Below are 27811 nucleotides of genomic sequence, written 5' to 3'. Positions count from 1 at the left end.
ATTCATTGTGCGAGGCCGCCCAGCACAGCGGGTGACAATGCAGGTGGAGTCCGGTTCCTCGGCAGCCCCGTGACCCTGAGCTTCAGTCTTGTCCTCTGGGAAATGGGAGCCCTGTCTTGCTGGGTCCCTGTGGCGGTTCACCGGGGCCCGCCGTGCTCCTGGTACTGGCGGGCCGTGATGCTGTCCAGCTGTGGTTACTATTACTGTTATGGTTGCATGGTCATCGTGTCCTGGTTTGGGGCTGGAAAGAGCAGGTGGGACCCCTGTTCCAGCCTTCACCGGCGGGGAGACCTGAAACCCAGCCTCAGCTGCTCTTTCTGCGAAGTGGAGGCTCACCTTGGTTGCCCTCCCGCGGGCCCCTACCAGCTCCGATGCTCCAACCCAGATGCCCTCCCCACCCTTTGTCTTGCTGACAGCCCAGGCCCCCTTCTCCAGCAGGGGTGGCAGTGAAATGGGCGCCCGCTCTGGGGCCATTCCTGAGTTCGAATCCAACATGTGCCTCTTAGTCTGTAAGCATGTGCTCCGGAGCAAGTGCCTTTCCCTGTTCTGGGCCTCACTTTCTCCATCTGCAAAATGGAACCTCTGCCCCTGTTTCCTCTCACGCGGGGACTGTTGAGGGTTAAAGGGAGTGAGGAGCTGTGGAAAGTGCTTTGTGAGCTGCAAGGAGCGCTATAAAAGGCATCAGTGAATGGTGTCAGCTTGGGGGAAAATCTCATCCAGAGACTGTCTGCTGTCGGCAGCAGTGTGCTGGAGCCTTGGCAAATGCCGTTAAATAAATGCGGGTCGCTTTTAAGGGGGCCTTTATCTCGGCTGGGAAAATGTGTGCGCGTCCTTGGCAGCCTGAGAATCCAGAAGCCTGAGCTGGAGGGGACCCCATCGTCACAGGGAGAAGCGATCGCGCACCAGCTCCGGGAGCAGATGTCTGTTTGAACCCTGCCTCTGCCCCTGCTCTGCCTCTCAGGGTTACAGCTTCCTCACCTGGAGGAGGGGGACGGCGACAACAGCACTCCCCTCGCCGGGCTCAGTTAAGTGACGGCTCCCTGTTGTGTGACCTCATGCACACGTGGGACCCATGGGAGCACCCGGGCCTGTCCCTAGAGGAACAATGGGGCCTGCGGTCAGAAGAACTCCCCTGGGTTCTCAGCCTGTCCAGCCCCCACCTTTGGGCCTCAGTTTCTCCATCTGCAAAATGGGAAGGTGAGAAGAAGGTCCTTAGGTTGTCGAGGCACCAAGCACAGTGGATGGTGGGGTGGTGTCCCCTGTCTGTTCTCCCCACGTCAGCGGGGCTGCCTAGGCCTGCTAGACACAGAGCGTGTTTATAGCACACGTACTGATAGTTCCTTCCCTGCTGCTTTGCAAACAGGGCCACATTGCAGGCATGGCTTCATCACCTCCAGGTCCCTCCTACACCCTGCAAACACTTACTAGGGCCTTTGAGCCGCCCCACCTCCGGGCCTCCTAGCCTGCAGTCAGCTCAGCCTGCTCACAGGTGCCGCGATGAGTGGTCTCGTGCATATGTCGGGCAGAGCTGGTTCTGCTTCGGAGAGAATCCTTAGCTTCTTGATCCTAAAACTGTGATCATCGTCATCCCTTCCATCCTTAAATGTCTGCTGCATGGTCACGGCTGTCCGGCTTTACGTGCTTCCTCTCTGCCAGGCACCAGACTGAGCTCTTCACACTCGTTAGCCTGTTTCATTCTAAACAGCCCTAGTGTTATTATCGTCCTCCCCATTCTACAGATGGGAAACCACAAGTCCGGAGGGGTTAAGACATTTCCTGGAGTCTCGTAAGTGGCAGAGTTAAGATCTAAACCCGAACATACATTCAGTGAATACCAGGCACTGACATTAAGCTGGAGGATCCTGCAGGGAACAGAACTAAGTGTCTGCTCTCAAAGGGTTTAGACGTAAATCTAGGGTAGGCAGATGGCGCTAATGAAACTGACAAATACCTATGTGATATGTCGCTTGGTGGGTGATATGTAGGAAAATAAAACAGCAAGGGCCACGAAGGGGGTAGTGTTTTATACAGAGTGGCCAGGGAAGGCCTTTCAGATAGGCCTGAAGGAGGTGAAGGAGCCAGAGTGTAGATATCTAGGGGATGAGAGCACGAGGCAGAAGCAGTGGCAAGTGCAAAGGGCCTGCGGTGCCTAGAGACTCTGGCATGATTGCGAGCAAGCTGTGGTGCCCTGGCGGCCACCAGAAGGGTTCTGGGTCTCACTCAGAGTGCAGTGAAGGCTGCAGGAGGTTTTGAGCAAAGGAAGATGTTATCTGGCTTAGATTTTAGAGGCACCTCTGGCTGCACGGAGAGCGTGTATTGTAGAGAAATGAGGCGGAGGCAAGAAGGCCAGCTTGGAAGCCGAGGTGAAGATGCAGGTCAGGGACGGTGGTGCGGTCAGGTGGCTAGAAGAGATCAGAGTCGGGCCAGATCCTGGCAGTAGGGCTGGCAAGATCTGCTCGTCGATGGGCTGTGGGACAGGGTGGGGAGGGGGACAGTCCTGACCACTCACATCTGACCTTGGGGAGAGAGACAGTTGGACCCCCTTGTTTACAGGTTCGAGAAAGTGGAGGCTCAGAGGGGATGAGACATAGGGGACTTCTGGCCCCAGAGCCCAAGCTCTGGACTGTTGGCCCCTCAGGAGTTTCCCTGCTGCGTGGAGGGCGCTGCCGGGGTCTGCCCGCTCCCTGCAAGGATATGGCAGTGTGCCCAGTTCCCAGAGTTGCCTAGAGTGGGGGTGGAGGAGAGAGTACCCCTGTTTTATTTACAAGGCCATGTGCATCCCCATTTGCGCTGGTTCTGATGCAGCTGGTAGTTTCTACCGCAGCACGATGGGTCTGTCCGGCGGCACCAGTGCCGGCCTCCTGTGCAGATGGCCCCCGAAGCCCAGTCCCAGGCTAACCCCATTCCAGCTTGCTCATGGCCCACAAGCATGTCCCAAGGACTCCGCCCTGGTGCCTGGATTGTGCAGAGCCCTTTCCTCCTCTGCACCTTTGCTCCTGTGGTCCCCCTTTCCTGAGATGCCTTCCCGTCTCCCCAGCCTCTGTCAGCCTTCATGACCCAGCTCAGGGGCCACCACCTCCAGTAGGTCTTCCCACATCCCACCCCTCTCCCAGGGCCCGGTCCCCAAGCCCCTCTTCACTCACTGATCTCCCTCCAGGTGGTCAGTGCCTTGTGTCAGGGACTCGGTCCCACAAGGGCCGGGACCCGTCATACTCAGCTTTGTGTCCTGTAGCTTCGAGGACTGGGGCTGGCATTGGCGTGGGGTTCGAGAGGGCACGGATGCACCAGGCCCCCTGCAGAGAAAGTCAGTGTCTCACTGTGGCTGTCGGAGCCCCCGCACACTTGCGTAGAGCCCTGAGCCCCCCTCTTGGGAACCGCAGGATCCACAAGCCCTCCACCCAGGCAGCCCCCCATGGATCGGCCCCAGGGGCTGTGTGCTCCCTGCCTCGGGGCGTGGGGTCCAGAGTTTGGAGCTGGCCTCTTGACCGCCTAAGCACGTAGGAAGCAGGTGCCCTGGGCCTCGCCCGCCAGCAGCTGATGGCAGAGGAATGTCCCGCCCCTTCTCTCACCACCCTTGTGTGTAGAAACCCGTGCGTGCCAGACGCCATCACAGCCGGGCGTGTGGACACACGGGTGTTATGCTGACAGTGGTCCCCTGCTGTGCACACACTCACATTCACACTTGCGTGTACACCATCACCCCCGCACACTCTCTACACATGCATGCACACACCCGTGCACAGCCCACTCCTGAGCTCCCCTGCCCGCACACTCTTGAGCAACACTCTTGCACTCGCCTGCACATATGTGCACAGCCCTGCGTCTGCTCCTTCACTCCTGTGTGCATTCTCATCCACACTCCTGCATTGCGCGCTGTCACACACAACCCTTAAGTCATAACCCAGAAGACACCAAAGGCAGCCCCCCGCGAGGAGGGCCAGGAGCGACGGTGGTCCGGGGAGGGGCCGCTGAGCGTCCCTGCTGCGGGGGCCGGGTGTGGGCTGCGCCTTCGCGGGGTCCTGAGGCCCCGGCATGGCCAGAGCTCTGGCCATGGCCTCCCAGGCCCCTGGGCTCCTTGAGTTTGTGGAAATCTGAGGGTGGCCTCCAGGCTGTCTCGCAACAAGTCCAGGGGGCCGTCACCACCCCGCTGCGCTGACTGCTTCTGTTAGGGAACTTACTCGCAGGTTTTATTTCATGACTTTAATTTTGTTCCAAAAGGAGTAAATGTTCACTGAAGACACAAGATTTTAATATATTGTTTACTCTAGAGTGAAAAAGAAAACGGGCCAACCCCCGGCCTCATTTCCCAGACATGGCGCACCTCAGCATCATGGTGTTTGTCACGCTCGATCTTTTTCTCGAGACATTGCAGTGGTCAGTCAGTATCTGCAGACAGTTTCTCGAGTGTCGAGTCTGTGCTGAGCACCGTGGCAGGAGCTGGGGGAAAGCAGCAGTGAACAAAACAGACAAGGTTCCTGGAGGGGAGGCTTATTTTTTTTTTTTTTTTTAAAGATTTTATTTATTTATTTGAGACAGAGAGAATGAGAGAGAGAGCACATGAGAAGGGGGAGGGTCAGAGGGAGAAGCAGACTCCCTGCCGAGCAGGGAGCCCGATGCGGGACTCGATCCAGGGACTCCAGGATCATGACCTGAGCCGAAGGCAGTCGCTTAACCAACTGAGCCACCCAGGCGCCCGGAGGGGAGGCTTATTTAAACGGTAAACATAATATGTAACATAGGTATTAGATGTAGAGATTTTTCTTATTATGAAATAGAATCCTATAAATATTTAATAGTCATCCAGTTTAGGAAATCTGAAAAATACCCAAAATAGAAGGAAAAACCCCTCAGTTTTAGTTAGATTCGTGATCCAGAGACAGTTGCGTTTTATAGCCTTGTGTATATATAATACCTTGCTGTTGTTTATTTAAATATAGTTTTATTTTATTTTACAAAGTCATAATCATACCGAAAGCACAGTTTTTATTTTTTTATTGTGCAAGTCATGCAAACAGAAAACATGAAAACAAAATCCCTTGCAAATCTATTACAGAATTAACCACTGCTAATCTTTAATATGCACTTTTTTTTTTTTTTAACTTAGCAGTCTGAGATCACACTGAATGTGCCACTCGGTAACTGATCTCATAATACATTTTTGCGTTGATAATTGTCATTCTACACCATCATTTTTAATGGCTGTAGACTCAGTCCTCGTGTTGGGTCACCATCACGGGATCAATCAGTCTCCTTCTCTTGGACATTAGGACATTTCCAATTTGTTATTTTTTAAGAACACCTGAGTGAACGAAGCAAAATGTGTGCTCATATTCTTAGTTATCTGAGTATGATTTTACATTGTTTTTACTCAATCATATTTTAACGACATCAAAATGTGGATTGCAGTTACCTTTGATGGTAAACTAGGAGATTATTGTTGTGTTTTTATACTTTTTCATTTTCTCTAAATGCTTTGCAATGAACAGGTTTTATTTGCATAATCACAATATCATTTATAATTATGCCCTGCAAAAAATGTCCAGATTACCAGTTTTCGTGGTGGTGGCTCTTTAGGCCTCCATGTAAGTCCACGTAGGGGATAGGCCGTAATTCACTTAGCCATCGCCTCTCACGGGCCGCCCGGGTTTTTCTCCAGCTTTTTCAAGATCATCATGTGGGAACCCCACGCCCTATTTGGGGTTATGTCCTTGCGGAACAGCCCCGCAAAGGCTGGTGAACAGCTTTCACACCTTTGGTACATCCTGCCAAACTGCCTTCCCAAGAGGATGTTCCAATTTCCACTCCCACCAGCAGCGTGTGAGAATGCCTGCCCAGCCGCCCTACTCTCCCAGAGATGGTTCAGGCCCCTGGACCGTGGCTCTCCCTTGCCAGGGAGGGCAGGGAGAGAGCAGGAAATGGTTTTGTTCGCGATGCCAGCATGATGACCCCAGGCCCAGAACCGCAGCAGTGATTTTTAACAAGCCCGGTTCCCAGAACAGAACCTGCCGAGAAAAAGAGAAGCAAAGCAAGCAAGGGAAAAGAAACCTCTCTGCTGGAAAAAACACACATATACACAGATTAAAATAATATTTGGCACTTACGTCGCACTTTTAAAATTCTTCAAACGCTTTATAAACACTAGCTAATTAATTAAGCCGCCTAAATCTGGCTGCAGTGGTGGAGAGAGCTCAAGAGGAGCTAAAAAAAAAAGGGGGGGGCCAGCCCTCCCCAACTCCAGATTTTATTGTCGCCTGCCCGGGGTGTGATTACAGGCCTCCGGCTGCACCCCAAGAATAGCCCTGCTCCAACACGTTGCATGCCTGGTTCTGCAACCATCTCCTGCTCGCGCCGCTCCCCTCACCAGCTGCTGACTCACGTCCCTGCGCCACGTTATTGATAAGGATAATAATAACTGGCATCTATTCCGTGTGCCTGGGGGGGGGGGTGCAGGCGCGGTCCCGGGCTCCCAGCTTGCGCCATCTCCTGGATATGCCTGTGGCAGCTCCATTCGACAGATGAGCAAAGACTCAGAGAGGGGCTTTGCCCAGGAGCAAATGCAGTCCCTCCTTCATTCATGAGTGCGTTCATTGAGCGCGTAGTTATTGAGGGCCCGGAGCGTGCCAGACAGTTCCAGGCAGGGGCTTGGAAACAGTTCCTTGTGGATGCCACATCCTGGTTGGGGGGAAACATGACAATCAAGTATATAAATGTTGTATCTGTGATAATAAGGGGAACAGAAACTAAAATTTACCCAGCCCCTATGAGGCCGACGCTTATGTCCCACTGTGTCCTAGTGCTCAGGACGGTCCTGGGGGGTGGACGCCGGTACCCCTACTTTGCGGATGATGGGATGGAGGCCCAGGGAGGGCAGGTGCTGAGCGGGTGCGAGTGATGTTCTTGGCCCAAGTGATGGTGGGCTAAGAGGGGAACCAGCGCCCGTGCTCTCCCCAAGTGGCATTTCCAGTTCCTCCAGTGGCCCGTGCTGGAATGCAGACCCGTTGGGGGTGTTCTTGGCTGCATGCTGCTGGTAGCGGCTTGTGGTGTCTCGGGGTGGCCGGCTGCCTCTGGGGGCCTCCTCCGTGTGCCTGTCCCACACCTGGCCACCATCTCCACCCTGAGCCCCTGCCCTCTGTGGGCTCTGGATTCCTCCCTGCACAGGGAGGGTCAGGCCGCCGTCTGGCTGAAGCTCTGCCTCTCGGGCACTCGCCAGGAGAACCGGGTAACCCCCAGCCCGGGAGTCAGGCCGGGACAATGGGCACAGGGGTAGAGAGGCCTGTTCTGAGGCCCTGGGCTTGCCAGCAGCGAGGGCAGAGACTGGAGTCCGTGGGCTTCCCAGCCTTTGGGCGCCCTGCCCCTGCCAGCGGGTGGTGCCAGGCCACGGGCCGGTGGCAGATTCCCAGCTCTCTCCTGCCCAGCCGGAGCCAGAGGGCATCGGCGGCCCCCTGTCTGGTGTACAAGGCAAAGGTGGCCTAGGACAAGGTGTCAGGATAGGACAAGGTCACACTGCGGGTCAGTGAGTGACCAGGAGGAGACAGATTGACCGTCGATACCTGCACCAGTTGCCACGACCCCAGGTCTGTCTTTTATTCTCTCTTCCCGTACTCCGTCCCCCTCCTCACTGTCCCTGCCTGTCTGCCTCTCCCTCAGCCTGTGTCTGTCGTCCCCTCTCTCTGTCTCCCGGCCTCTGTGTTTCTCCAAGGGCTTTATGATCTCTCCTCTCTCCCCCACCCCCACCTGGGTCAGAATTGGGCCCTGGGTGCACCGTGACATGAGTATCTCGGCAGCTTCTCTCGGCAGCTTCCCACTGCCTGGTCACCTTCCTGGCTGTGTCCCCCCGACCCCCCACCACCATGTCCTCTGCCCGGAGTCCCTGCCTCACATGCCCCCCTGCTCTCCAGTTTGGGGCTCAGGCCCCTCCCTTTCACCACGCCTAGGAAGCCTTCCAGCTACCCAGCCCGGAGCCCTTGAGGCCTAATGTGCATCCAGCCCCTGCGTGTCCCCAGTATCCAGGATGGCCTGGCCTGCAGGTGCATTAGCAAGGGTGGGAAGGAAGTTCGCACAACATATCCCTCCCCCATTTACTTGTTGTGTGATGACAGTAGCTTCCCTGCGCCCCACGTGGTGCTAAGTAACTTCTGTGTGTCATTGCATTTTCTTCTCAGAACAAAGCAGAGGGCTAGGGGATGCTCTACCCATCTTGCAGATAAGGAAACTGAGTCTCAAAACCAAAAGATAAACTCGGGTCACGTGTGAATAAAAGGCGAGCCAGGTTTCAGACCGGCTCAGATGGTTCCAAAGACCAGATGCTTCTTTTTGACGCTGTCCCTGGCCAGGGTTGTTGTTTGGTCCTGCCAGAGATCCATCGAGATGGGGTCACAGTAAGTGACTGACAGATGAGGAAACTGAGGCTCGAGAGCCATGGAGAGACCTGCTCAGATTAAGGGCAGCACTCTCATCCACATCCACATCCTGTTGGATGTTCTTGGCCCAAGTGATGGCCATAGTCACGGAGAAGTAAGGCCTGAGCCAGGACTCAAATCCAAGTCCTCCCGCCTCATGACTCCACAGCCTGGACGAGCCCCAGCTGCTGGGTGTGGCTTCCCTGCTCGGGGCCTGCTTCCTGGGCCAGGCCCAAAAGAACCTAAGCTCCCCATAGAGCCCCACGCACACCGTGCTGCCCCCCACCTCTGAGCCCCTGCCCCGCTGTGCCCTCTGTGAGGAACACTGTGCCCCTTACATCCTGGGAAGTTCAGAGCTCAGCTCAGACATGACTCTTCCGGAGAGGACTCAGGACCTCCAGCCTGCTCGCTGGCACATCATGAACCTCAGTTTCCTTGGTTGTGATGGGGTCTCATGTTACAGGCTCGTGGTGAGGGCTGCATGCCACGTACGTGCAACGTGCCTAGGTCAAGGCCCGCTCACGGTGCGCACTCACTCAGTGAGCTGTTGTGGATGCACACGTGAGGAGACACCCAGGATCACGTCAGGATGATCTTTGTTTTCCCTCCAGGTGTGGCAGGTGAGGCGGAGCTGCAGGTGATCCAGCCTGAGAAGCCAGTGTCTGTCGCAGCCGGACAGACAGCCACTCTGCGCTGCACCCTGACCTCCCTGCTCCCCTCTGGGCCAGTTGAGTGGTTCAGGGGAACAGGGCCAGCCCGGGAGTTAATCTTCACTTTCAGAGGAGGCCACTACCCCCGAGTGACAAATGTTTCAGATACCACAAGGAGAAACACCACGGACTTTTCCATCCGCATCAGTAACATCACCCCAGCAGACGCCGGAACCTACTACTGTGTGAAGTTCCAGAAAGGGAGCCCTGATGTGGAGTTTAAGTCTGGACCAGGCACTCAACTCATAGTGAGTGGTGAGTATGGCCTGGGCCTCCTTTGTCCCCTGGTTGTGACAACAAGTCAATAAGAATGCCCTCCATTGTCTGAGCAACAGCTAAGGATCAGGTTCTGAGGTGGGTGCCCCTGACTTCAGCCCCTTCCAGAGATCCGGGAGTTGAGGCCTGGGGAGGTCATGCTATTTGCTCAAGGCCGCCCGGCTGATAAATGGTGGGAAAATCTAGAACCCCAGTCTGAGGGCTCCACAGCTCTCGCCTTTTCCTATCCTGACCAGCCCTCTGGTTCCAGGGATGAGGGACTAAGAGTCGGAGTGACTTGCCCAGTCAGAAGGTCCCACCTCACTCTTACCTCCAGAGAGCACCCCCCTCCGTGTGGGTGACTCTTCTCTACTCAGCACTTAGTGAGCACCTGCTGTGTGCAGCTCTGCGCTGGGTGCTGGGGAAGCAGCAGGGAACAAAACAGGCAAGGGCTCCTCTCTCCTGAAGCTTACGTTCCCTTCTGTTCCAACGAGGACAGACCCATCCAGGGCAGAGAGAAGGAAGAACGTGTTTCTTTATTTCATCTTCAGAAACATCGCACAGAAAAGACATTCCTGAGAGGTACAGACTCACTGTTTACTCTGACGGCCCAGGCTGGAGATGCCAGAGGTTGGGCCTTTGCTGTGGGTCTGTCCAGAAACAGTGGAGCCTGGTTCAGGGACCGACTCACACAGTCGCTGCAGGCTCCAAGCAGACCTGGGGCATCCAGAGTGTCCTCACCCAGGGAAGAGGGGCCCATGTGGGTGAATAGGGTTGTCCCGTTGACGCAAAGATGATCATTTAGGGTTTTCTGCCAGGGGCCCGGGATCCGGAACCCTGGGCTGTCAGCACGCAAAGGCCCCATCCAGCCCAGCCCCCCATGTACGCATTCAGAGCCTGTCATGAGATGATACGGTCTTGCTCATGCTCACGTATCCAGTGAGTGAGGAGATTGTTCCAGAACCCATCTGATTCCTGGCAGGTTTCTTCCTGCCCCAGCTTTGGATACTGTTTCCATGGAAGAGCCTGGTGCATAGTAGGTGCTGAATAAAACCAAGTTACACTGACCCTTTGAACAGGGAACCAGTATTTCTCCTTTTCATCATTTTTCCAGAGGTTCAGATGGTACAACCCTCTCCTTTAAAATACTGTATTCTGTTCTTCAACAATACGCATTAAGAAGAAGAGTCCTTGGGGGGAGGTGGGCTAGCTTTGCACCCCCAGATCAGACAGATATGCAAACATCTGATGAAGTGTTGAGCCTTTTCCTGGAGGCCGTGATTCCACATACATAAGAGCATCAGGAGTCTTTTCCCGTTGTATGATGTTGCTCCTTCACTGAACAGCCTGGGGCCAGTGGCCTGGAGAGAGCAGAGGGGCCCCCGCAATCCCAGCAACACCGGGCACCCCATTCCTGGTTCTGCAGACTGAGGATGATGGGGAGGCACTTCCTGGTGGGTGTCTGGAGCCCTCTGAGCAAGGGTTCATATTCTAGACTCAGCTGTTGGGACCCCACATCTTCGCTCCATTGCTACAGGGTCAGCAGCTCTGGGCACCCAGAGGGACCCCTCCTCATAAGTGCTTGCAGTGGAGAATGTCAGAGGGACAAGGAAGGTGGTGGTCACTATGGGCTAAAGAAGGCGCTCTGTTGTGAATGTGAAGGCTAGGGGCCACAGGAAATCCCCCCCGGGGTTACTGTGGGGAGTGAGGAAGAGCCCCTTGGTTTCCCTCAGCCTCAGTCTCCTCACCTGTAAAATGGTGATATCATGGACTCCTTTTCGGAGAGCTGGAAGGATCTGAGGCGCTCTGTCTGCATCACCGGCACAGAGGAGGTGGCCCCAAATCTAGGTGTGCCTTCGGGGTTGTGACCCGGCTCCCCTTGCTGGGTTCTGTTGCCTCGCCGTAGAAAGTGGGTCATCACGCCAGCCTCGGCAGGAGGTTAGGAGGCCACAGAGAGCCGGGTGAGGGGACAGACCCTCAGTGAGCCCTGGGTGCTCCTCCCAGAACTGTGCGATCCTGGGCTAGTCTCCGTTTCCCTCGGGGCCTCTGTGTCCCGTCTGTGACCTGGGGATAATCAGGCTGCTGGTCAGGGGGCTGACGATTGGAGAGGAAATCCAAGAGGCCGCAGATGTGGAGGTTAGGCGATTCTTGGGCATCCGTACACAGCGGCCAAGAGCATGGCCAAACCCCACTGCCCGGGCTCCCACCCAGCTCTGCCTCCCCTGCTCTGTGACCTCTGACAAGTCATCCACACGTTGGGTCCGGTGCCCTTGTCTGTCTGCGACAGCCTGACCCCACAGAGCCGCTGCAGGGACTGAATGAGTGAATGCCTTAAAGCACCTACAGCAGGGCCTGGCACGTGGTCAGTGTCCCAGGAATGTAGCTAGGATATGCCCGGGCCACAGGACCTTGGCCGGGTCACTCTTCCTCCCAGACCTCTAATGTAAGTGGGGTTTGGAGGGTGACGGTGGGTGCCTTGCAAGCTGGGCTGCTCATTTAGAATCACCTGGGAAAAAAAGATCCCCAGCCCCTGGCTCCCCCCTAGATATTCTGACCTATTTTGTCAGACGTGAGCCCAGGCAGGTGAATTTTTTAACCACTCCAGAGGCTCCTAATGCGCAGCCCGGGCTGAAGAGCCCTAAGCTGGATGTTCCCCGAGGTCACAGAGGAAACACTGAATTTTTTCCCCCCTTGTGCTCCTGGGGCTGGGAGAGGAGATTTGTGGTGGGTGGATGTTTCAGGAGAGCCGTGCCCTCGACAGCTGTTTGGGAAATGAGCCTGAATGGAGTGGCCAGGACACCCTCCCAAGGAGCACGCCTGGGGCCGAGCTGCTCCCTGCCCTCCGGCCCAGGGAGGGGCAGCCAACACCCTGCTCAGATCCGAGCTTCACAGCTAGGGGACCTTCCCATCTTTCAGCATGCGTGCGTCCGAACACGGGCCGGAGTCCCCGCAAAGACTCGCCACTCAGCCCCAGAGCCCTCCCTGCCTCAACACACCCCAAATGTCACGACCAAAACCTGTCCCTCTTTCGAAACGCTCCCAGCTTTCTGTAAATAGCTAATCTGCAGGAATACGCTGTGATCTTGTTTGTTTTGAAAGCCAGTTCACCAAACTTGTTTCCTGAGGGGATTATTAAAAGAGGGAGAGAATCATAATTTGCTGGTTTCTGCTGCTTTTCTCATTTGGGGTTTTACATGGCAGGCCTTGGGACTCTTCTTGTGTTCCCACTAAGCTTTGGTTTTGCCTTCTTACAGCCGAAAGGACAAATAGGTAGTGTCAGAAGTAGTCACGAGCAGATCTTATGATAATAATCGTCGGTGTTGTTTATTAAGCACCTACTGTATGCCAGGTTCTGCGTTTTTATTACATACATCCTCACATGTCACCAAGGTGGTGTTTTGACCCGCTTTGTACCAAAACAGACACGGAGGTGCAGGAAGAAAAAACAGAGCAGCTAAAATGAATCAGTCTTGTGTGGGGTGGGGGGAGCTCTGCCCTTTATTCACTGCATGCCCTGGGCCAGCCATGGCATGGCTCAGCCTCCCTGAGCCTTGGCCCATAAATGGGACCATACTGGGGCCCCCCTCAAAGGGCTGGCTGAGGAATGAAGGAGCTGAGGGGCGAGGAGGAATCAGCCCAGTGTCAGGTGCCCAAGACACTGCCCGTGAGTGGTAACTGAGCCCAGCACTTTGTCCCTCTAGGGGTATCCAGGCTGCTGGCGATTTTATGACTTCACTTATTCACGTGACCTCAACATGTTTGATGTGTTTTAGGAAGCAAGTTAAATATTTACAAATGTGAATATTTGTAATATTTTCTATGTTTGTTGTGGAAGGTTTTGGGTAATAATTAACAATTTGGAGACAACCTATAAGACCTTCTGTGGGTGAAAGGCATCCCCCCGCTTTTGATTCACTGATGTGTGTGTGATTTCAGGACGCAGGACGGCTTCTCCCTGCTTGTAGTCCCGTGTCTCTGTCCTTGAAATTAATTCACGATTAAGAAATTAACCAACTTGGGCTTTCTCAGCACTCAGCGATCTTGGTTTTCAACCCAAAACGGACCCAAGAGAACGCAGTTTCAGAAAAACATCCCGTCATTCCCTCCCTCTTGGATTCAGGGATGGCACAGATTAGACCCTATGGAATATTTGTGGAGAGAGTGAAAACTAAAGTAAATTCATAAATACCTGAGCGGAGGGCTCTGGGTGTGAATTAGGTTTGGGATAAAGATAGATCTGTGGTAGTTTGGTTCTGAGAAGCATTTTCAGTGTTTCATTCAAAGTAAAACTGCTAGCATTCCCTCACTTACCCCTCCCTGCAACCCCGGGAAGGAGAAAGGCATGCTGTCCCATGTCACAGAGGAAGAGCCACGCGGTGCCACGGCCACCCCTCCCGTGGACTGGCCAGCCTGGTCCCGGCTTCCATGGGGGTCCCGCCGCACCCCTGCTTCCCCTGCACAGATTGCCGCACAAGCTCTCTGAACTCAGTGAGGTTTGCAGGGAGGCGGCTAGGATGGGTGATACCAACAGTGAGACCCAACAGGAATGTCGTTCCGGTGCCCAGATCGGTGGGAAGTCACCTGGCAGAGGCGAGAAGGGGGACTTGAACTCAGGCCTGGAACTGTACCTGGGCCCTGCTCCCCGACTCAGAGTTCAGCTCTGGAGCCTCGGGTCCTCCTCTGTGGGATGAGGAGATGACACGGCCCTCCCCATGCTATCAGGAGGGCGGAGGGTTCTCCACAGTGTCACACACGTATCCTTGGTGCTGATGACCACAGTCATGCTTACTGTTCATAAATGCTCCTCTTGTAGCCAAACCCTCTCCCCCCGTGGTGTCGGGTCCCACGGCCAGGGCCTCGCCTGAGCAGACAGTGAACTTCACCTGCAACTCCCACGGCTTCTCCCCCAAAAACATCACCCTGAGATGGTTCAAAAACGGGAATGAGCTGGCAGCCTCCCAGACCACCGTGGACCCAGAGGGAAACAGCACTTCCTATAGCATCTCCAGCACAACCAGGCTGGTGCTGGCCCCGGGGGACGTTCGCTCCCAGGTCATCTGCGAGGTGACCCACGTGACCCTGCAGGGTCCTCCTCTTCGTGGGACTGCCAACTTGTCTGAGGTCCTCCGAGGTAGATGCCCCTCACCCCCAGCCCAAGCCTGGGTCTGGCCCCCAAGTCTCCGAGCCTGCCCCTCCCCCCACTCTCTGCCCCAGGCGGTCCATTGCCTGGAGTCTGACTCCTGACAGACCCTCCCAGTCACCCTGCACCTAGATGTATGGTCCCCTATGGTTTTTCATGGCAGCTGGGGGGTGAACACCTATCATGTGCCGAGCACTGTGCTGGGTAGGTCATTTAATTTACCATAGCAATTCCAATTATTGAGCACCTGCTGTAATCCACGCCACCGTGTGCTTGGTGATGTCATTTATTTTGCTGATTATTCTATTCCGGCTGCATGCCACGGGCTGAATATCTTGATTTCACTCATTCTTACCCTAATAGGAGCTACCAGTCCTTGAGCACCTACTGTGTGCTGGGCACTGTGCTTAGGGATTTCATTCATATGCAAAGACTACCCTCGGTGTTTGAGCACTAGCTGCATGCCTAGCCCTGTTCTGGGTGATTCCCTTGCTGTGTGGGGGGAGCTAAGTTCTCGAGCCCCTCCCCCGTGATCTGTCTGTTCCATGAGGTCAGAGCTTCTGCTCTGTGCTCTTTCAGTTCCGCCCACCTTGGAGGTTTCCCAGGAACCCGTGGCAGGGGACCAGGTGAAGGTCACTTGCCAAGTGAAGAAGTTCTACCCCCAGCGCCTACAGCTGACCTGGCTGGAGAACGGAAACGTGTCCCGAACAGAAACGGCCTCGACGGCCTCGACGGCCTCGAACCTCATGGAGAACAAGGATGGGACATTTAACTGGACAAGCTGGCTCCTGGTGAACTCATCCGCCCACAGGGAAGATGTGGTGTTTACCTGCCAGGTGCAGCATGATGGGCAGCCCGTGGTCACCAAAAACCACACCTTTGTGGCCTCTGCCCACCAGAAGGATCAGGAAACCCATAAAACCCAGGGTGAGGCCTCAATGCCGACTGTCCTGGCACTTTAAATTTTATCTTTTTTTTAACACTAAAAGTAGTAATTCCTGTTTATTATGGAATAATCTAGAAGTCTGTAGATATAAAGTCGAATTTTACAGTGAGTGCCCCACCCCCAAAGCCCACACCTTAGCAGTGACCACCGGTAAGAATTTGGTACATATCTTTGTAGATCTTTTGACAGAAGCATGCATTGGAGAAAGACGCCGGGGGTGGGGGGTGGGGTGGGGGGGGGGACATTGGCCTTTTCCTAGCTTCCTGCCTCCTGTTTCTGCACCTGACAGAGACTGTCACCCCCTAGGCCAGCCACCCCCTCCTGCTGTTCTTTCTCACCTTGGCTTTGTCCCCCTGGCTGCCTTCGCAGGCCTGCACCCCTGGAATGGGATGGGGGCCTCAGAATCTTTGCGCCTTACCTCAAGTAGAATCACTGCTGTGATGAATGACCTTGCACAGACTCTGTTACTTGTGCAGCTGTTTTTGGGGGACGATTTCCCAAAGAGCATTTCTGGGCCAAAGCGCATGCCCGGTTAAGATGGCGACAGCCCTGGCACTCCCCCGTTCGAGGGAGAGGTGTCGGGTGTGATTTTCTCAGCCCCTCCCAACATGTTGTCGACATCTCTATCTTCTCTCTTCAGAGTAGCAGCTCCTCGTTGGCATTTTGGTGCCACTATGGAACGTTCCATCACTCGTCATTAGCATGGCTCTGCCTTGCATCTGGCTGAGGGTTACAATAGAGACCATTTCTTTCCCCAGTGCATCCTGTGAGGGAATAGGGGAGCTCTGGGAGCCTTGGGGCCCGCAAGGTGTCCCTTTCATGTCACTGATGCCTGGTTTTCATAGGATGAGGCCCATACTAGGAGATAGGACATGTGGATTTCGACTCTGGCTCTGTCACAGACGTGCTGGGTGACCTTGGACAAGTCAGTGCCTCTCTCTGGGCCCCTTCGCTTGCTCATGGCAGTGTTGGAGCTTGACCCTTCAGCTCCGAGACTCAGCTGCCAGGGACCATGGCTGTCTTGTTCAGCATCGTAGCTTCAGGACCTGGCACATAGTATACACTCAGGAAATGCTTTTAAAAAGAATGAGAGAGTGATTGAGTGAGTTGGTTGATTGTTTAGTTAGTAGGTTAATCGTCAGAGCTATCCAATGAGGTAGAGATGATTATTGGCCTCAGTAACATGAGAGGAGGTCAGTATGTAGAGGGAGGTTTGAATGACTGGCTCAAGGTCACCCGGCCAGGCACGCTGATATGAACCCACGTTTCTGCAGCTCAGAGCTCTGCTCCTGACTACCCACAATGCTCTGGTGCAGGAGCCCCCACCTGTGCCCTGGCACCAGCCCTACCCACACAGTCTCCATTACAAGTGACCTGAGTTCCGAGCTCCTCTGCCCCAGTCCCAGGCACAGATGAGTAGACAGCTCCTGAGAACTCTGTAGAGTCCAATAACCAGCTGCACATGTCTGCCATTGGTCCCCATCCCTCGACACCCCCCCTCCCAGTGTGTGACAGCCAGTTGCGACTCAGAGTTTCGGACAGACCTGGGCCGCCATGGTGGCCACTCTGGTTCATTCCAGGTGAGAAGGAACATGTTTCTGTTCCTTGGGAGTGAGATTTCTGCCCACGTCCTGAGGCCAGGCTTCCTCCATCACCATCAGCAACGAACATTTTCCCTCCTGGCACCTCGGCATGGTTTTTGCACGGCCCACGGGTGACCCACGTGGGGAAGTGTGCACCTACCCACGAACGTGCCCGTGTGGCTCAAAACATGTATGGCCAGAGGTTCTCAGTTAATGATGCCTACCTAGTGGTGAAAAGGGGTGGTGGGTATTAAGTTTCACTGTTTTTAATTTGCATACGTGAAACCTCTATTTCCTGTGGTCCCTAGACAATAACGACAGCCGGAGTATCTTCATTGTGGTGGGCGTGGTTTGTGCCTTGCTGGTTGCTCTGCTGATCGCAGCCCTCTACCTCCTCCGAATCCGACAGAAGAAAGGTGCGTGCGTCCTCCTCTTCCTCCCCAAGAGTTGGCCCCTGGGCTGTCCTTCCTCGAGGGAGAGGCCATGAGGGTGCTTTGGGCTAACGTAGCTGAGGCCGTGAGGAAGTCCAGTTGCTTCCACAAGAAGCCCAGCGGTAACAGTGTCGAGGCTGACACAGACCTTCGCCAGGCAGGAATGTGGATGGTATCTGCCTCCCCCCAACCCGGTGGGTCCCTCCCTCAGCCTCACCTTGTGGTTCCAACATAGCCGTCACTGCTCCAGGCCTCACATCCTCCCGGGACACCTACCAGATTGGGAAGCAGGGAGATGCCGGGGCACGAAGGGGGTCTCAGGAGGGAAAAAGTATTTGCCAGGAACCCCAGGAAACATCTGCTTTCCTCTTACCCATCCAGGTACATGCTCAGCCCCTAGGCGGGGTGGGGGGGGGGCGGGGGGACGGGAGGAGGTGGGGATCATATGAGCACCTCCTCCAAGAGTGCTGGGAAAGATTAAGTGGGCGATGTCATGTAAAATGTTCGGAGAGTGCCTGGCACGCAGCAGGGTGCTCAGTAAACGTTAGCTCCTGTTGTCAGTATTGTACGCGAGCCCAGAAGCAGGCGCCGCCTTCCCGGAAAGCTGTCGTCTCGGCGGCAAGGCACACAGCCTTGGACTCCGCAGCAGGAGGGTCCAGGCGCAAATCTAGGACATCATACCCTGGTTTGTGTGCATGCCTGTGTGTGGAGTTGTTGCTTTGCCAAAGCTTCTGACTTCGGAATCAAACAAACCAGCGTTCCACAGCCTTGTTATATGTTCTAAACAATCAGTTTGGCCTCCGCGAGCCTCAATTTCCGCATCTGTAAAATGGGTATAGCAGTGCTTCCCTTGGGGGAGAGTCACGAAACACAAATAAGCTCACAAGTAAGCTAATATTCTCAGACCTGAGAAAACACATGTTCTCTTTGCCACTCATGGAGGAGACAATTTTAAGCCAGTGTTTCTGAAACTTATTTGACTACAAGTTATAAAAACACGTGTCATGTCTCCACTCAAGGCACACCACACTCCTGTAGATAAAATTGGAACTCTGATATTTTCTTTTCTGTCATATTCTATACTAAATTCTCTTTAAAATGCTGGTTGTGACCCACCATATGCCACAGACTGCAAAGCGCTGTCCTGAGCTGCACTTCTGCACCCGGACCCCTGGGCTGGGCTCAAATGGGCGTGTTGTTCATCAGTCACACATCTCTGTACGCCCCCCCTCTGCTTCCCACGCTCCCCTCCCTCCCAGACTGGCTGGTAGGACTCAGCTGTGAGTACTGGCCAAGCCTTAGCCACCCCCATCCAGAAGGGCTGGCATCCGGCCCCGCCTCTCTGGAATCCGGAAGAGTTTCTGCCAGGTGATCTACCTGGTGGTTTTCCCTCAAGTCCAAGCCTTCACATCACAGGGGAAGGGCAGAGAAGCAGGCTCTACTGCCCACTGAGGGTGACAGGCCAGCCCATCGGATGGCATTCATGGTGGCCATGAGTGCAATCGCAGCCCCTCTTTAGCAGGCTCATCCCTGGGCGCCTTGTCGGGCTCTGGCCCATGCGCACTCATTACTGTGGGCTTGGGCGTTAGGAACCGGGTGTTCCAGAAGAGGAACGGGGCTTGGAGAGCTGCAGATGCTGGCGAAGGCCGCCCAACCCCCGAGTGACGGGTCCAGCTGTGTGCAGAGCCCAGCTCTCATACATAGGCTCTGGTGACAGTGACAACTAGCGCTCGCTCCGTCCTTCTGACGTGCCACACACTTTTCTCACCACAGACCTCTGTGGTGGTTTTACTAACCCGCTTTTACAGAGGAGCAAACTGAGGCATGGAGAAGTTACAAAATTTGCCCAGGGCCTCAGCTGCTAAGCGGTGGGGCCAAGATTCAAATGTGGCCTGAGGGACTGTGTCTGGGACCGCTCTGCACATCATCTCTGCCTTAATGAGATGACCCTTCTCTCCTCAGCGGTCCCTGGAGGGGTCTGCCCATCCTCTACGTCGATACTTGCAATGAAATGTCCTGATTTCAGCTCTGTTGCTTACCAGCTGTGTGACCCTAGGCAGCCCCCCAGTCTCTCTGGTATAAAATGAGGGTGATTGGTGTCCTATGATTGGACTCCCTGAGATAGCTCATATCCCAGCACTTTGCAGCCCATCAGCTTCCATTCAGACATTGGTTGCTGAGCTGCAGCCTTCCCAACTGGTACCACCTCACCTAAAAAATCCACTACCTGCCCAGGCACCAGGCGTTCACCTGGCAGGGAGAATTCTTGCATTGTGGCAGCCTCTAGCCTGGTAGAATGCAGTGCAGAGCACATTTGGTGTGCAGGTTGCTTTTTAATTACAATTTTACAGTGGGATGGGAGTCAAATAGTGGCCAAACCCCAGCAGCTTCTCTGTGGTATGCCCCATATCACAGGCTTAAAATCTCTGAACCAGATGGACCTTTTCTTCCCGCCTAAGATCCTTTTTTAGAAAGTGGTGACATGAAAATAAATAGATGTCCAGCCCAACTCTGTGAGCTGGAGAGCTGAAATCCAAGCTCAGAGAGGGGAAGCGACCCAGCCAGGGTCACACAGCAAGTGAGTTGGGGGCAGACGTGGGATTTGCACCTGCTCTCCCAACTCTAGCCCTGCTAGAATCTGTTCCTCAGCTGTGAAGGGCCCTGACTGGGACCCAGGCTCCCATAGGGTCTCAGATAAGGTATCTGGTGAGTGGAAGTGAGGCCAGACAGAGGCAGGGCAGATGGCCTCTCCTGGGCTGAAGGCTGCTGTGGGATCTGACCTTGGCAACCCCCCGAGGTGAGAAAGGGGGAAGGCCCAGCCCGCTGGTCCTCCTGATGGAAGATACTAGACCACCCCACTGGAGTGGGCATGGGGGATTCCTGTGGTTCAGAGGAGGTGATTTCAACAATTCCTCACAACCTCCCTGTAGGCAAACCTTTGCCCCACCCCCCACCCCGCAAAAAGTTATGTAAGAACAGTGTGTTTCTAGGTTAAATAACTGATTTGGGTTTCTTTTCTCTTTCAGCCAAGGGCTCCACTTCTTCTACGAGGTAAGTGCGCCGCTGAGCGAGGATCCTCAGTAGTGGGTGGTTGGTTGGTTGACAGCCCCCCAAAACTGTGTAGCACCATCCACACCCACTGACCCTCACTCCCATGCCGGGCAGCCTTTCTATTTCTCTCCTTTGTGTCCGTGTTTGATAATTGTGTCAAGTGAGGGGATTTGAGGGGATTTCTTTGGCACAGAGGCTCTGATTTCCTGCCTGCGGTCCGCAGACAGCGAGACCCTCCCCCAGTCCCGTTTGGATGGTGGCGGAAACCTGCCGCCCCCACACGCAGCCCCCAGATCCGAGCTGCGTACTTTGCTCTTTCCTTCGTTCGTTCAGTGTGTGTTGAGTACCTTGGCACGGGCGGCCCCGGGAATGCCGGCACAAGTAGGGGAGAAACAGTCTGCCAACCGGCTGCCGAGGGCCTGCTCAGAGCCTAAGGCCATGACGTTATAGAACAGACAGTACATTAGATTGTTGCTTTTCAGTGGCTTCTGCGGAGTCCCGACGGTGCGTCAGCTCTGTCCAGGGTGCTGCGGTACAGCAGTGAGCAAGTATCCAGGCCTTCCTGGCGCTCAGGCCCCAGGGAGAGAAGCAGACAGTGAGCACAGAGGCAAAACGCTGTGTACTGTCATGTCAGGTGGGGACAAATCAGGCCCAGCAGGGGATGGAAACCGAGGTCGGGGGCTAGCTTAGGCAGGGAAAGGGGCCTCCACTGAAGAGGGGACGTGAACAGGGACCTGAGCCAAGGAGCTGTGAAGGGGGATGTGTCTGCTGGGCGAGAGAGCAGGAGTGGCCAAGGTGGGAGGATGAGAGGAGGCCTGTGTGCTGGGGCAGAAGGAACGGGAAGGGCAGGAGAGGAGGCCAGGGAGATGCAGGCCCACGGTCTCAGCCCAAGGCCATGCAACCAGGTTTGTTACTAATTCAGACTTTCCAGCTTTTAAATGAAAGCCCCCGATATTCGCCCCCAGCGGAGAGATCCAGAACCCCATAATCTACCACTTGAATGTACCTGCCTGGAAACGACAAATAAATTGCACGGGCATGCCCCTCATGGGCCATAAATAAAAGCCATAAATAGCTTCATGTCGGTTCAGTTCAGGTTTTGCTAACAAATGGGTTGCGCAGATCTTTCTTTCTTCTTCTTTTTTTTTTAGAGCTTTGTGGATTTCAGAATTGCAGAGCAGGAACTGAGGTTCTGGAGTGGAGGCCAGAGGTCTAGGGTTTGACTCCCAGTGGAACGAGGAGCCATAGGAGGGAGATGATCTGACTTGTGTTTTGAAAGTACCACCCTGAGTGGCGTGTGGGGAACAAGCTGTAGGAGGTGAGGATGGAGGCAGAGAGGCCCAGGAGGAGGCCGCTGCAGTGGTAAAAGCCCATGCTGGTAGCTTGGGCCATGGTGAAGGGATGGCTGAGAAAGGGGCAGATTCTGGATATGTTTTGGAGGTAGAGTCCAGAGGACTTGCTGATGGATTATAGAGTCAAGGACAGTCCCAAGGTTGGGGACAGTGGGAGTGCTGTGTGTGTGTGTGCACCAAGTACACTCTTTTCAAGGGCAAGACTTCACTTCTTTTTTTTTAAGATTTTATTTATTTATTTGAGGGAGAGAGAGAGAGCATGAGCGGTGGGGGTGGGGGGTAGAGGGAGAGGGAGAAGCAGGCTCCCCACTGAGCAGGGAGCCCGACAGGGAGCTTGATCCCAGGACCCTGAGATCATGACCTGAGCCGAAGGCAGGAACTTAACCGACAGCCCCCCCAGGTGCCCCCAGACTTGACTTCTGTCTTTTGCCTGAAAACCTTCAGTGGCTCCCCGCGGCCCTCAACAGTCCAGCAGGGCCACTGGAGCCCTCAAGCCCCTCGTAGTCCAGCCCCCATTGACTTGGACAGTTTCCCTTCTGGCCACTCCTCAGCCCTCACACCGTGACTCAGCCACGCTGCATTCCCTCCACGGCCTTCCACACGCTCTGTCCTCACTCTCCTCCCAGCCCTCTCCCTGAGATGCGCTCCCACACCGCCCAGGGTTTCCACCGCGCCAGGGGGCAGCAGTCACCATAGGCTCTGCGAACAGCGCCCCCTGGAGTTGTGCAACATAGGAGCTCGAGTGGGCACCCTTCCTTTCACCTGCTTACCTCCTTCCCTTCCACCAGGGACAGGGGCCTGTCCTGGGACCTCTCCTGGCGCCCCTGAATTGACACCACAGTGTATTCAAGCTGTCTCTGCACCTGCCCCACACTATAGTCCACCCCCCACCCCCGGTTGAGGGCAGGGATCCTTTCCCTCAGGTTCTCCTGAACCTGGCACCATGCCTGGAATGGAATAGGTGCTCAGTTCAGGTTTGCGGAATGAACCAAATGCATGAGGAATGAATGAATGCCATCTCAAACCACTGCCCCAATCCGCAATCTCTTCCCCTTCCGAATCCCTAAAACTCTCCTCGGTGCCTTCACGGCCTCAGATACGGGAGGATCGCTCTTTTTTATTTTGTTTTTATTGTTGTCATTATTTTTTGCTTGTCTTAACTCCGGAATTAGACAATAAGTTCCCAAAAGAAAAGGACAGTGTCAATAATAGTAACGACAGCGTCAGCAGCTAACATCCATCCGGCGCTTACCGCGTCCCGGGAACCGATCTATGTCTTTTCCTCTAGTGGCCCAACGGTAATTTTAATTATAGCAAAAACCCTCTGATTTACTATCACCCCATGTTAATTGAACAGAGCTTCTCAAACTCGAGCGTGTGGCAGAATCTCCTGGACGGCTTGTTAAAACCCAGATTACTGGGCGCCTTCTCCCCCCGAGTTTCTGATGCGGGGTTTGCATTTCTAACAAGTTCCCAGGTGGTGCTGATGCTGCTGCTTCCAGCCCAGACTTTGAGAACCCCTGTTCTAGAAGGTTCTTCTTGTCCCTGTGTATGCAGAGGAAACCGAGGTTCAGAGAAGTCGTGTGACATCCCCAAGGCCCCACAGCCGGCAAGTACCAGAACTCCGGCTCCAGCCCAGGTTTCCCTGCCACGGCAGCCGGTGCTGCTCACCACTGCTTTCATGCCTCCTGCTGCCTATTTTTTCTTCCCCAGAGAAGCCAACCATTTTCTGCCTGTGTTTTATTTTTCTAGCGTGAACCTACCAAGGGAGCCGTGAGATTGCTTGCTCCCTTTCATCTCCCTAAACCAAAGCGCTAGCTGCTGAGCGGGGATGGTGGTTCCCATGCAGTGGCCACCTTCAGTCAGCCAGCTGGGATCACTTTCCAGAAGACGCGGGTGTGGAAAACAACTGAGCACCCTGGAGAGGGTGCCCGGGGAGGGTGGAGGGGGGCCTGCCGCCGCTTTGAGCTCAGAGAGCCCTTCAGGTTGCAGGGCTGGTGGAGGGACTGGGTATCTCTAACTCCCTGGGTTAGGGACCTACCGGTAGAACATTGTCCGTAATCTTCCCCAGCTCAGACGAGAGAAAAAAACTCTGCTCCCTTAATTGGGCACTGGGGTTCATTCGGTCAGCCATTTGTCCACTTGTCAGACATCCACTGCGTTTATTCTTGGAATATTTAGGGCTTCTCTGATTCTTTCATTTATTCATCTGAACTGAGCCCAGCTCAGTGCCTGGTCTTAAGCTGGGGCGTTGCAAAGGAGAGCAAAAAAGATACCAGCCCTGGTCTTGTGGCCCTTTTGATTCAATGTTCATTCATTCATTCATTCATTCATTCAACAAATACTTAGGGCATGCTGACAGTGCACCAGCCTGTTACCGGGTGTTGGGACTCTAGTGTGGAGCCCACAATCCATCAGGAGGCGGGTCACCAAACAAGCTGGGTGGGAGGTTAATGCACGATGTGGTACAGGTGCCGGCTAGATAGAATAGAGCTAGGCAGGGAGCAGAGCAGGGGTGGGGGGCAGTGGGCCGTCAGGGAAAGCTGGTGTACAGAGGTGACATTCAGAAGGTAGCTGGAGGATGGGAAGGTTCCTGCTGCGGGAGTATCTGGGGCAAGAGTGGGCCAGGCAGAGGGGACAGCCAGTGCCAAGACCCCGAGGCAGGAGCACTTGGACACGTTCATGGAACACGGAGGAGGCTGGGGCAGCTGAGCTGGAACAGGCAAGGGGAAGAGATGGGAGACTAGAGCATTCAGCGGGGGCCGACCGCGCAGGTGCGCCATTCTGGATACGGAGATGGATCTCACTGTGTGCTGACAAGGGGTTGAGGGTTTTGAGCCGAAAATGGCATGACCTCACCATGTGGAGAATGGCACGCTGAGGGGTGGGAACAGAAGCAGGGACACCAGGGAGGAGGCTCTTCAGGAATCTAGGGAGCTGGGATGGTGGAGGAGACTTGAGTAGCTGAGGTTGATATGGATTTTGGAAGCAGGGTCAACAAGAGTTGTGAAGGGTTAACATGGGTTGTTAAGGAGGACAGAGGAGAATCAGGGATGATTCCCATTTCTTTAGCCTGAGCACACAGAAGGGTAATAACAGTGCCATTCTGAGATAAGAGAGACAGACACAACAAAACGGATAATTGCGTCTCATCTGCAATATTGCTCTGAAAGGGAGGAACCCAGTGTTCTGAGAATGGAATGTGAAGTTCAGTGAAGGTTTCCCAAAGAAAGGACTATTTGAAATAGAATCCGAGGAAAGAGAAGCAGTGAAGCAAATGAAGAGGCAAGGAGGGCTGCCCGTGCAAAGGCCCTGGGGCACTCTGAATGTCTTCATTCCAAGTCACTTTTACGCACCTGTACCCATGGGCTGAGGAAGCAAGGCAGGCAGGCAGCAGACGGACACATATGCCAGACAGGAAAATAGGCAAGGAGGCTTGAAGGTAACCTGGAGGGGCAGCCCAGCCAGCCCAGCTCTGTCGGAGAACCTTTCCCAAGGAGGTGACACCATGGTTAAGTCTTGAAGAATGCACAAAAGTTAACCAAGAGGAAAAGTGATTGAGGGCGGCTTTCCAGGCCATTGTTGACGCAAAGTATATCTCATCGAGTAGCCGTTGTGAAATATTTGGTGGGTGGATATGTGGGTAAATAAGGTCAGGCAGTGAAAGGGCCTGGGGCAGTCCACAGGGGCCAGACCACACGGGGCTTACGATGGGTTGATGGGTGATGGGTTTTACTTGAACCAGAGGCAGTGGGGAGCCTTGGAAGCGTTGGAAGCAGTAGGGGTGTGGATAGATCTTCGTGATCTTCCTTAGCAGCCGGTGTCCCTGCCCCCAGAGGTCTGTTTCTGTGGCCACGTGGGCCTAGTCATGCCCCAGAACTGCTTTCTGAGCCAAGATCTCATGCCAAATCCATTAATAACCCTGCTGCCAAGCCCCATTGCTCATTTCTGACATTATCCAGGCTCACATCCCCAGAGTTGCCGGCCTGAGAATTTACACAACTCCTGCAGAACCGTGGCTCTGGTGTGCTCACCACCTTGACCATGACCCAGCAGTGAGCCAAGCCACGGCCTCCAATTACAGAATCAAGTGCATGAACGGCTTCTTTGATTAACCAGGACACTGTGCCTTCTCTTTTCTTTTTTTTTTTTTTAATGCTAAGACCTAGATGTGTAGAATATAGAATGTGTGGAAAATATGGGAACTAAAAGGAAGAAAAAAAAAAACCTTCCAAAGACCACTGCTGTTAGCATTTTACTATATTTCCTTCCCGTGTTATCCATACATTTTTAGAATTGAGATCATTCCACAGAGAATGTTGCCTTTTCGCTTATCATTTTAATGTAATCATTTGTAATAAAAAAACTCTCATAAACCTTTTAAATCTCTATCTATGAACCTATCCTAATTTCCTTAACCAGTTCCAATTGGCAGAGCTGTAACATATAAACCTTCCTCCCTATCCTGCTCTGTGACAAATGCCTCTGTGCATAACGCTTTTTCTATATTTTGAATTCCCCCCAAAATGCTCACTTATGAGTCAAAAGATGAGGACACCTTCCAAGCTCTTGATTTTGCCAAGCTGCCTCCCAAAAGGCTTATACGGGTTTGCCCTTCCCGCCAGCAATGTATGAATGTGTCTGTTTCACCATACCTTCCCCAGCACCCAGTATTTTAACTTTTAAAGATCCTTGCTGAAAAATTAGGTTAGGAAAAAAAAAAAAAAAAGATAGTGCACGGCTTAAAATTCCTTCTTAGTGAGATTGACCCTTTGGTCCAAACATTTGATAAACAGTTGTGTTTCTGTTGTGACTTGCTCCACCCGTATAGGAAATGGAACGAAATGTTATTCTTACCGATTTGCATGAGCACTGGAGATAGTGAGGATATTTTTATCTGTGCGTCTCTTTCCTTTTTAGGTTGCATGAGCCTGAGAAGAACACCAGAGAAGTAACCCAGGTACAGTCTTTGGTGAGATGCCCTTCCTGGGAATCTTGGTCGTGTGATTTCCTTGCCTCAACCAGAGTTGCAGATCCTGCTCTAAATTAAGACTCCTTCCCCAGAGTGGGGGAGGGGGTAGGGGATGGGAAGAGTGGGGGAGCCTGGCATTCCTGATGTCCCCCTCGTCCTCTGTGCACTCTCTCCCTCTGCCCCAGCCAGGAGAGTGTCACAGTCTCCTTGACCCAGCGCACCCATTGTACAACTCCAGGGGGCACTGTCCACAGTTCGCTCACTAATTGCCTCGTGCAAGGGCATACTCCCTTTCTAGCGCCTTCTCTTCAACACTGCTGATGCAATTGGGCAGGCAACGTGGTTGGCCTGATTCCGAGAAACCCAGCCCTGCTTCTCTCACTGGCTGATGCTGTCAGACCTTGGAGGCAGAGGGCTGCCTCTTGTAATGAGACGGGCCCTGCCCTGAACCCGAGAGCTGTCCTTGACATTTCCCGGGCTGTTGTCATCGTTTTAGACACAATCTGTTGTAGAGAGTTGGGGCTGGTAAAAGGCACAGCGTTTGTAGGCCTAAACACCGCGGCCTGCTCTCCTGACCCAGTCAGCCCCCAGTGGCCCTGGGCTCGAGCTCGAGGGGTAATTCGAAAACAAGGCCTTGTCCCCAGTCATTTTATCTCTGGATTTCTTTCTGGGACCTTCAGGGGTCATTGAACTGGTCATTGAAACCTGCCCAGAATTCACAGCCAGCCAAGACTTCCTGAGCACCTACTGTGTGCCAGGCCCTGGGCGGTGAGAAAGGCAGTCACAACCCAGCCCTTGTGGACTCGCAGCCTTGTGTTTAGAATCCCCGGGGCCAGGTGCAAGCCTCTGCCAGGGAGGGAAATTAATGCCGTTGCTGTAGGTTTCCCAGAGGGAAGTGAGGGAGTGTGCGGGGTTCGAGACGGAGGGGCTGTGTGGTGAGACCACCGCTTGAGTCCAATAGACTTTGGATCC

The 27811-nt window shown here is 54.1% G+C and overlaps 1 protein-coding gene across 5 annotated transcripts in view; it reads left to right on the top strand.

The window, feature by feature from the left end:
- Window positions 1-27811, top strand: part of LOC118536470 (tyrosine-protein phosphatase non-receptor type substrate 1) — a 42967-nt gene that overhangs the window by 9317 nt on the left and 5839 nt on the right. For 3 of the 5 annotated variants that reach the window (XM_078057034.1, XM_078057032.1, XM_078057033.1), the window contains exons 3-8: window positions 9011-9364; window positions 14178-14495; window positions 15084-15431; window positions 17342-17449; window positions 20491-20515; window positions 26788-26839. In XM_078057034.1, the coding sequence (XP_077913160.1) occupies window positions 9011-9364; window positions 14178-14495; window positions 15084-15431; window positions 17342-17449; window positions 20491-20515; window positions 26788-26839 (1205 nt within the window). The remainder of the gene's footprint in view (window positions 1-9010; window positions 9365-14177; window positions 14496-15083; window positions 15432-17341; window positions 17450-20490; window positions 20516-26787; window positions 26840-27811) is intronic. The other 2 variants (XM_078057036.1, XM_078057035.1) reach the window with 1 other exon arrangement.

This window comes from Halichoerus grypus, chromosome 10, assembly GCF_964656455.1.
Source record: "Halichoerus grypus chromosome 10, mHalGry1.hap1.1, whole genome shotgun sequence".
Taxonomy (NCBI): Eukaryota; Metazoa; Chordata; class Mammalia; order Carnivora; family Phocidae; genus Halichoerus; species Halichoerus grypus.
The sequence above is the reverse complement of the archived record's forward strand: the minus strand, read 5'-3'. Positions and strand labels throughout refer to the sequence as shown.